The 10,964-nt window shown below is 35.4% G+C and overlaps 1 protein-coding gene across 2 annotated transcripts; it reads right to left on the bottom strand.

Annotated features, from left to right (window-relative positions):
* Positions 1 to 886: 886 nt before the first annotated feature.
* On the bottom strand, positions 887 to 9,213 carry LOC110805645 (14-3-3 protein 4). Of its 2 annotated transcripts, none has more exons than XM_022011268.2 (5): positions 9,057 to 9,213; positions 7,856 to 8,347; positions 7,645 to 7,767; positions 1,428 to 1,544; positions 887 to 1,207 (listed from the first exon to the last, which is right to left on the bottom strand). In XM_022011268.2, exons 2-5 carry the CDS (start codon positions 8,336 to 8,338, stop codon positions 1,145 to 1,147), a joined length of 786 nt encoding a protein of 261 aa, XP_021866960.2. In that variant the 5' UTR covers positions 8,339 to 8,347; positions 9,057 to 9,213; the 3' UTR covers positions 887 to 1,144. The 2 variants fall into 2 exon arrangements, with proteins under 2 accessions (XP_021866960.2, XP_056696590.1); XM_056840612.1 differs by lacking the exon at positions 9,057 to 9,213 and adding an exon at positions 8,541 to 9,041.
* Between the last annotated feature and the right edge of the window lie 1,751 nt (positions 9,214 to 10,964).

Below are 10,964 nucleotides of genomic sequence, written 5' to 3'. Positions count from 1 at the left end.
ACTAGGTTACAATCGCTAGAGATTTATGAGCGCAACCATAGTGCTGAAATCAATACAAATCACAAAACAAAAGATCAGATTTGCTCTCAAAACAGAACTGTATTTTACAAAAAGAGTGAAACTTTAAGAAAGTTCTTCAAGTTTCTTCACCTTAGGTCATGTTTGCTTGCACTTGGGAAGTTATATTTCCATATGTTGTAACTTCCTAGGAACTGAGTGTTCTTGTTTGGTTGAGCATAGGAAGTTACAATTCCCATCGGAAGTTCTACTTACCTAGGGGGGACTAGGTAAGTAACTTCCTAGGAATTTCCAGTTCCTATGCTCATGTCAACCAAACAACTACTTTGCTATTTACTTCCTAGGAAATAAGACCATTAGAATATCAACCAAACTAGCCCTTATTATGCAACCGATGTTGAATACTCTGTATCTGATTTTGCTAATTTCTGATGTTTCTTAGGTATCACGATTTCCATGCCCGTATCAGCTACATTCCTGGAGATGTCTCATAAAGTTGTATACTTGCTGAAGGATGTTAGATGCATGAATCGTGAATGTTTCTGCTTAGTATGTTGTTTAGCGGATTATTAATGTTTTGGGTAGAAGTTTTTATCATATGATCTGCAATCTGCAGGAAAATGGCGGTCAGAGTTTGCCGGGAAATCAGAGATCAGGAAGTTTGGAAGTTGATTTCTTTTGAAGGGCAACAATGTCCTTTCACACTAAATACGCGGGCATTTTTAGTTAATGCGAACGTCAATTAAAAACCCCCTAAAACTATCCATGATTCTTCATGACAATAAAAATTCACAAATATTTTCTTTCTTGATATCCTGAAAGACAAAAGTTCTAGTTGAGAATTGAACAGAAAAAACTGCACACATAGTTGAGAACATTATTGGACTACATAGCTTCATTTCATGAATCCGAAACAAGGGCACGGAAGTCCCAAGTGTTGAAAATTGAAAGTCAACAATAACAATTAATGGAGTATGTCTCGGTAAGATATGTTGAGCGTCTAAATGACGCTGCAGATGACAAACAAACATACCAAGAATGGGAAAAGCCTAGAACAACAGAACATTCATCCAAGTTAAATAAAAATAAATACATTTTATCTAACTCCTTCAACATAATAATCAAATCATTGTTGCCCAGGAGCTGCTTCATCTTTTGAAGCTTCCTTGATCTCATCCCCAACATCCTCCTGTTTGGCACATCATAAAAGGTGTAAACAATAGTCGGAATTCCTTTTTGGAAAAAAAATAAGAATATAATTCGTATATATTCTTCTGAAGAAAGGGGGGGGGGGGGGGGGAGAAGAGTAACCACCGCCTGTAGGGATGGGGGCATGGGGCGGGTCTAGTGAGACCCAGACCCATTATTTGTCATGTGGGGAGAGAGAGAGAGAGAGAGAGAGAGAGTACCGCATTGTCAGAAGTCCATAGTGTCAAATTGTCGCGAAGGAGCTGCATAATCAAGGTGCTGTCCTTGTAGGATTCCTCACCGAGAGTGTCCAGCTCTGAAATGGCTTCGTCAAAAGCCTAAGAAAGCATAATTTAATTAGAAAATTGATTTTGGAATATCTCTTTGGTCCAACAGCTTCATGATGAGCAAATTTTTTACTCCTATGCAGACTCAAAAGGATAAAATAACATCAAGCGAAAGAAATCTAGGGTCAAAGGAAAATCTAGCAATTCCCCAAACGCAACCACATCTTTCAACATTATTTAGTATCACAATTAAAAACATATACGGAGTACTACCTAGTGACATATGCTAGAATGAACTACTTGTGCAATTGTGATTAACAGCGAATGATATCATCCAACCGCATTAGTGAGACAGAATGGCGTGTTCGCAGTCTTTGCACTACTTTACTTCATTCCCCTTACAAGATAACATGCTGCATTAATTTGAGATGAAAAGAGATACATTTTGGCATTTTGCAAGTTTCAATTTTGTAACTAGATTTCACCATTCAACAACTTCTTTGTTTGTTTGACTGAACGCAAGGATTTCTCATTACTATAGGTAGCTCCCTAAGGTAACCTTCAATTGATCTTGATCATTCTTTTGATCAGTCAAGGGTCAAATGGTGATGGTTACTATCCCTGCTAGTTGATTTAGAGCCAAGTCGTGCTCAATTGACCGTCACATTAGATACTGATTTACATTACAGAAAGTGTCATAAAAGGTAGTCATTTGCAAATAGTTATATAAAAGGTTATTGCAATATGCCTTGAATCTAAGTCTCTACGAACAACCCAGCACAGGAGTCTTGCTTATTTTATATGTTATTCTAGACTAGAGTTATATGTTGCCTATTTTATAGGCCTTTTATGTATGTGTTTAGAGAGTACTGTATAGACTTTCAAGGTCATAACCTAGCTTTCCTCAAAATCAATGAAGCTGGCCTATTTTCTGATCCTTTTCCACATTTCTAGGTCATAACCTAGTTTTCCTCAAAACCAATAAATATTTTCTCTCTTTTCTTGTGAACGTAGCTAACGTGTTGTCGGTAAACCACGTTAATTATGTATTCTTTACTTACCGTTCTTAATTATTCTTTCTTGAGAGCCTTGTTCACTTGAGTTGTTCGCACCGACAGATTGACACCGTGTGTACTTGGAGCTCCGCTATACCCATAGTGGCTTGCATCCATTTTAGATGCAAGTAACATTGATTAGTACAAACTAGTATTTTGTCCCAGATTATTTTTGACACATAGGGCACAAACTTTTAGGATATAAATTGTTGTTTGGTTTTCAAATATTATTTTTATTGGAAAAATAGATGTATAAGGAGATAGTAGGGTATTATTTCATTGGACAGTACTCATACAGTTTGACCGGCGCGTAGTTTTAGGAGGGTGAGTTGAATTTAATAAATAAGATAAAAGTGAGGTATTGAGTTATTATTTATTGTAAGAAATTGATAGTGGATTCTTCACTGTAGTAAAAACACGATGTGAGTAAGTATGGGGACCACAAGAGAGAGAGAAAAAATAATATAATTAGAAGTGAGGACCATAACATGCAAAAAATAGAAGTTATATCTTTTAATTAAACACAATCGATTACGGAAAGTGTATCTTTTAATTAAATATGGAGGAGTAGGTGTGATAAAAAAAATGGGGGAGTTATTTTTTTGTCTCGAACGTGAGAGAGTATGAGAACCTTTTTAGTAGTGGGTAAAAAGAAGTATCAAAACATTTATGGCTCGTTTCGGAAAATGGAAGTACAAAAACTAATATGAAGTGATGGAAAGAAAAAGAAAGTGTAAAAAATAATCTAGAATGGAAGGAGTATCTTGGTACTAAGTAGTGCTTAATTATACCTAAACTACTAATCTTTGTAAGGCGCAAAATTCCTTGTAGCCTAGGCGTAAGGTGAAGGCACATGCCTTTCATAGGCAAGACCGCAAGACAATTTTTTTTTTCGTGTGTGGTATTTAACAACAATCAAAATAGTATTACTTGTTGTCACAAAGGGGGAAAATAGTATTTATAATAAAATTATAAGCCGTTTTGAGTATAGGGATGGTTCACGTGATATTTTAGTCAATTAGGGGTTTTCTCTTTCTCTCTCATTTTGTCATTATATGAAGTAGTAAATAATGACTTAAGGAGATATCAAGTCACGTAGTTTTGGCTTTTTAAAAAATTATTATTAAAGAAATGGGAGCCTTATAGCATAAGGCGCATAAGGCACACACCTTTTGTAGGTGCATGAGCCTTGGGACATGCGCCTTGAGCTTGGGTGCGCTTTTTTAAAACTAAGGTACCAATACATGATTTTACTTTGAGCTTTATGCATCTCTTTGTTGGTACCAGTCAGTACCAATAAAAGTCACTTGTCAAGTCACTATTGTCCAATACTACCTCTCGTGGTTGACAAGGCCCATCAGTTGGTGTCTCCTTAGGGTAAAGTTCTCTAGGGGTTGAGTGCATTAGTTCATTTATGGTTAACGGGGGAGCGTATGGACTCACACTTCAGTACTTGAGAGGGAAATTGTAAGTGTGGGTATTCTGTATCCCACATAAAAAGATAAAGCAAAGAACTTCTGATGGAACCTTACTTTCTATCTCCTCTGTATGTTCGTTCGAATTAAAGCTTGAAATCTAGTAAGAATGATGTCTACTTGACATTAAGATTGATAAATTTACGAGAAGAAACAATTTCACTTTGTAATGTTCATGTTCCGGGGAAATAACAAGGGTTGCATGCGCCACTTGCGTAGAAGGCGACAGATCCATTGACCATTTTGATGGTCGTTTTGGAGGAGAAGCACACTCGACGATTATATCGTGTCTTCCATGATCGTTGAGGCAGAGACCACAACCAAGCTTGGAATGTACTCTAAGAAATCACTTAGATCAATCAAACACAATCTTATTAGAATATTGCAATATTGCAATATTTTGTGCAATCCTTTATCGTAGGTAAAGATACCATTGTCTCCACATCATCTCTTCATAGAGTTAATATCTGGGTTAGTAGGTCTAGGACATGGAATTTCGAGGAAGAAGAAATTCAAGAAGCTAGTTTCCAAGGGTCTGAAAGGAGAAAGGACATTGGAAAAACGATTGTCCCATGAAAAAGCTATTGTAGTAGATAGTGAAGAAGATATTGTCCTAGTTGCAGGTGAACACAGGAATCACAATGATGTGGGGATTTTAGATTAAGGGACCTATGAGCAGGTAGATGAAGGCAAAATTAATACGGCAAACACCTCTGCTTGTAAGGCGGTTAGAATAGACTTGATTAAAATACATACACATGGGCGGAAAGTATTGCACATTGACTAATGTAAGGCATATTCCACATTTCCACTCATGACAAAGTATTTGATATTATGTTGGACAAAAGGGTTTTAGTTTACAAGGTGAAGGTAAAGTTCTACATGTCGGTTCAAAAGGTGTAATGCGATGTACCTTGTATTTCCTACCCTCAACAAATTCCCTAAAGCAATACAAAAAAAGGCACACTTAATTACATACATTTGACGGTCGGTGTCCTTCTCGGGTGGAGTATTTAAGGGGTGACAACTATTTTGTGACAGTGATTGATGATATTTGAAGGATGACTTAAGTGTGCATTATGAAACATAAATGTGAAGCCTTTAAGAAATTCAGGCTTAGTTTTAAAAAGCACGCCTAGGGATCAAACACAGACAGGGTCAGGCACAGGTCATGGCTGGAGCCATGACATGACAGGGTCAAGCACAGGTCAGGGTTAAGGGTCAAGCACAGGTCAGGGTCAGGCACAGGTCATGGCTGGCACCATGACAGGGTGGCGCCATGAATTGGTCAGGCACCATCCAAAAGGTGCGGGCCTTTGCGCCTTTATCCCAAGCTCAAGGTGCACGCCTCACGCGCCTTATGGTATAAGGCTTAGATTATTGACAAGTAATATTTTTTTAAAAAGCCCAAAACCACATGACTTTTATGGTTCCCTCACATTTAGAATTTACTTCATTGAAAGGAGGAGAGAGAAAATCCTAAATTTTTCCATCTTTTCCTTGTCTCTTTCAGCGACAAGGTCATGCAAAGTTGCAAACTCCTCCTTTAAACTGTTTTATGTCAGGTGTTTCACACTTCTTTTGAGAACTTAAATGAATAGCAAGTGACTAAAAAGTTATTTGAACCTTCCTAAGTCCCCTTTTCTTATAGTTTTTTTTCCCTAAAAAAAGCTTTTGATTCTATTGTAATTACTATTTTACCCCTTGTGACAATAAGTATTACTATTTTGATTTTTTTTAGAAAATAAATACCACAATTTTTTTTTTTAAATGTGGGCCCTGAGTACGAAAGCCACGCGCCTTCGCCTTGCACCTAGGCTCCGGGGACTTTTGCGCCTTACGCCTTCTAAAACTAAGCCCATGTGCATATTTTACACCCAATTCTTAATAAAGTAAACTTTGGCTATTGAGCCATCAAAAAGGACGAAGAGAATATTCTTTCTTGCATTCATTATAATAAAAGGAGTTGCTGACATATTTTCCTAATAATGATACAACTTACGGAAGAGGGAGAAAGTAAAGCATTTTTAATTGAATAACACCAACTTCATATTTTCAAACACACATAAATCCAAATATTTGAGAAGGCATAGTGTGATTAACAACATATTGAAGCATGGCTTAGCTGAGATAAATTTGTATCCAAATAGCAAAGATAATGCAAACGAACTTGACTTACCAAGCACCATTACTCAATGTATGTTAAAAGTTAAGAAAGGAAAAGGAAAATGGTATATGATGTCATTAGGTCTTCATATCCTCTATTGATATTTTGAAATCGAAATGCAACTATTAAAACGTCGTCCTCGTCATTCTTCAAGGAGTTAATTTTGAGGTGTTGAGTACATAGTAACACATTTGCACCCCCTTCTTCCATTACATGCATATCCATATGGTTGTGTTTGGGGGAGGGAAAGGAGCATGGGGGTAGAGAACATCTCACAAAGCACTAATGCTTAAATGGATCTGGTTCACACTAAATTTATTGTAGACCATGCCTTAAAGAAATTTAATAACTTGATTCTAATTTATTTTGACGTGTTTATTAGAATTATTATGAAAATTTATCAAGTTGGTGTCGTTACCACATGTTGCGCTTGAATAATGTGATTTTAAGTCACGGTTCTCTTTTAAAAACATAGGTTTACTTGATTCAAAAAATGGTTATTGTATCTAAGAAAATTGGTGTTTACATTATTATATTCACTACGTGAACAATAATGGTCACTATGTTTGTAAAATGGGTGCTAGAGTAAATTGTTTGTTTTCTTTGGGGACCAGTCCAAGCAAGAATAATCTCAAACAAAGACATCTAGTTTAAAGATAAAAAAATCAACAACTATGTACAATATGAGGGAATATTCTAAAAGAACGTGATGTCATTAGTTCTTCCCCCAACACTAAGGGAAAAAATAAAATAGGGAAAAGAAGAGGATGAACAACCAAGTCCAACCAGGTATATGAACCAGATTAGGAACAACAAACATTTTGCATTACGGAATTTTACTACTGAAAAAGGAAAAAAGAATAAAATTTGCATGCATTTCTCCCTATATGCTATTGAGAAAAGTTGTTTCGCTGATATTTGTATAGAATGGATCAATACCTTCATTTCTAGTCGTGGATAAAAAATCCATGCCCATTTAAAGATTGGAGTTTGTGGAATATCAATGGAGAAAGTACAAGACATTGGCCTAGAGACTTAAGCAACATCATGATTCATGAAACCATAACTAGGAAACACAATTGTTGATTCATCACAGATTGACAACAGTTAGCGAATGATGTACTATTTGGCAAGGATCTATAGCAAAAACATCTAGCTTTATTTCTGCAACCTTAACAAATATTTTCTAATAACCCAACCAAGAAAAAGCTTAAAGTTCTATTTTATTTATTATTTTCGTGTGAAAAACATTAAAATCGCCCGTTTCCCACCCCTGAAAGCCAGTACTGGTTTGATGACTTTGGTGCCACCTATTGCAGAAGCAGTTATATTTTATTTGAACCGCCATAAACTGAAAGTAAGAAGTTGCACATTTTTTCCAGAAAACGAAAGAGCAAAAAGGAGGAATGATGGTATGATAAAAAGTAACAAAGAAGTGATTGAGATGCACAAACCTGTTTAGCCAGAGCACAAGCACGATCAGGGGAATTCAAGATCTCATAGTAGAAGACGGAGAAATTAAGAGCAAGCCCAAGCCTTATTGGGTGAGTAGGAGGTAATTCAGTGAGCGCAATGTCCTACAAATAAGATAACTTAGTAATTGATTATATTTCTTAAAACTAATATCCCAATTTGTACCATTACAGCAGCAAATGATAGACCCACCTGAGCAGACTTGTAAGCCAACAAGGTGTGCTCAGCAGCATCCTTTCTTTCAGTTCCACTCTTGAATTCAGCCAAATACCTATGGTAATCACCCTTCATCTTAAGATAAAACACCTTTGACTCAGAAGCAGTTGCAGATGGGACAAGATGTGAATCAAGAAGTTTCAATATCCCTTCACAGATCTTGCTGAGTTCAGCCTCGATTTTCCCTCTGTATTCCTTGATGATGGTTACATGGTCCTCATTTCCACGGCTCTCCTCCTTTTGTTCAATGGAAGAGGTGATTCTCCATGAAGCTCTCCTGGCTCCAATAACATTCTTATAAGCCACAGAAAGGAGGTTCCTTTCCTCCACAGTCAACTCAACATCCGCAGTCTTTGCAACCTTCTCCATGAACTCTACCATTTCCTCGTACCTCTCAGCCTGCTCAGCCAATTTCGCCAAGTACACATTCTCTTCCCGGGATCCTTCTACCGCCAACATTGTTTCTCACTTCAAACAAAAATTAACAACCTTAATTTAAATTACAGAGAACCATCACTTAAAAAAAAGAAAATACGGTCATTGATTTTAAAACGATCACCAAATAAAAAGAACCCTATATCAATTAGTCATACAAAGAATTGATTATTCAACCACTTAATTTTTGCTAATCAAAGAGTTAATGGTACAGAGTACAAAATACCTGGGAACCCGACAGAAAATCTCGTTTACATCAATGCCCTTTCGATGGATCCAGCCGTAACAAAACTCTAAAATGGTCTAACTACATCCGTTTTGCTCTAAATTACAAACCCTCAACTCCCACCCCAGGAAAAAAGAAAATCGAACATCAAATCAGACCAGAAATCAAACAATCACCGACCCACTTAATAACCATCTAACATTTTTTTTAAAAAAAAAATATTAAGTTAAACTACCCATGAACATATACTATCACAAAATTTCATATTAGGAAAATATTATCATAGAACAAGTATGTGATTGCAAAGAATTTGTGTGTGCATAAACCTGCTGATCTGATATATTCCAAATATTTCATCAGATCTAGATACACAACAGAAAGGCGTACTGATTTATGAGTTAAAATGCACAAAAATTGCTATAAAAAAAAATAACAATCATAATAAACAAAGATGATCAAAAAAAACAAACAAGAAAAAGATAGATCAAAGATCAGAGTTTAAAGATGAGAAATTACCAGGAAATGAAAATGGGGTTTTTTTTATTTTTCTCTCTTGTCAAGTGAGTGAAAGAGACACAAAAATGGAAATTTGAGCGTCACAAAGAGCTGAGGAATCAACGGCAAAAAGGCAAAAGGCAAAAGGCAAAATGGTGGTTTCCACGTCCCAACAGTCAACCCCCCATAAACTCACGTGCTGCATGTGAGTTGCTCCTCAACATGTTGCCACGTTGGCTTGCCAGCCTTTGACAGGTAAGTATTGCAGTTGTCTCCCGCCTCAAACTTCTGAACTGTGCCTATTTTTAGCATATTTAAACACAAATTTCCTTCTAAATTTGCCAAATATAACCAATAAAATTATTAGTTATAAATTACCACTCCTTTAAATTTAATTTGTAAATTACAACCTTAAACTTATGTCTCTATTTTAAATTACAACTTAAGTCATTTTCGGCGAAATTAATTGGATGTCATTAATCTTCACACAATTTCATAATTTCCTAATAAAATAAAAAACGAATAATTTGTAAATTGAGTGTTTTTTTATTGGAATTATTTAACTTTTGTTTAGGTTTTTTTTGGATTTTTTTTATTAATATTAATGACATCATATTCCTATGGTTTTTGTTGGAAAATGATTCGGGCTTGTAATTTAAAGTGAGTATAAATTTTAAGGTTGTAATTTACAAAAATCCAAAAGTTCGAGGTTGTAATTGGCAAAAATTCAACTTTATTGGTTATATTTGGCAAATTTCCATAAACAAAAATTACAAAGAAATTGAAAGAAAAAAAAACTAAGTGTGTATTTGCTGTCGTCTTTTATTTCCAGTTTTTTATTGCTAGTTTTCTAAATCAACTTGATTATTACAAGTAAGCTTTTTTTTTTTTTAGTTCATGATTCAATCTAAATTATATGACTTACTAAACCAAAAAACTGAAAACTAACAGTGAAACCGAGCAAGCCCAATGTTTTGACTTTTAAGAGAAGATAGGGCACGACGAGATAGAAAGTTTGATTTATCTTGTATGTATCAGATGCATCATACATATTCAAATTAAGTTACATTTCTATAATAGAATAACATATAACTTCATAGTAGACTTTTGGTCTAAGAAGATGGAGATCATGCCAAAGAAATTGCAATTGATTTATTGAAAAAGTTTTGGTCTAAGAAGTTGGAAAGTATGCCAAAGAAATTACAATTGATTTATTGAAGATCTAGACATACTTATGTTGTGCGCATGCTTTATGTAACATATTCCAACGGGGACAATGACTCGTGAAAAGATAGCACATGTGTTGCATGTGTACGTGGTATGAGACTCTGTGGCGTATATAGAATTTGCATTCAAATATGTACAACTGGTGAACTATATCAATGATGATTCAACCATTTTCATTGGCCTATATTTTTTCTCCGCGGCTAATTTTTGTCCCTAATACGGGAAATTATAATTTTTTTCCCCCAAAAATTTGAATCATTTTGTGAAAAAACAATGATTGTCCAATTTTATCTCAAAAAGTGAATCTCCAAGAGAATATAAAAAATAAGGAGAATGAATAAAGAAGGAAAACAAAATTGAATGCTACAAAATAGGATAAGATTCCCGTATCCCTTTCAGTGGGGGACATCCAACTTTGAATGCTGCAAAATTGCAAATGATTTCGTTATAATGACAACTGCTTTTATATCTATGGTTGAGGTTTGTTTTCTTAACTTTAGATCCCTACATACTAGTTTTCACTCCTTACAAATCAAGTGCTAGTATATATATGATTTGATTCTGTTTTTCATTATGTATGTAGTCTACAGGTACATTTACAGCAGTAGAAAGATTTAGCAATGTTACACCAATGCCAGTTGTTAGCCATGGGATTGCCTGGCTGGTAGGCTTTAATCTCCTTCTATCACTACTTGTTTTTTT

This window comes from Spinacia oleracea, chromosome 3 (genome assembly GCF_020520425.1).
Source record: "Spinacia oleracea cultivar Varoflay chromosome 3, BTI_SOV_V1, whole genome shotgun sequence".
Taxonomy (NCBI): Eukaryota; Viridiplantae; Streptophyta; class Magnoliopsida; order Caryophyllales; family Amaranthaceae; genus Spinacia; species Spinacia oleracea.
This window is presented reverse-complemented; position numbering and strand designations above follow the sequence as displayed.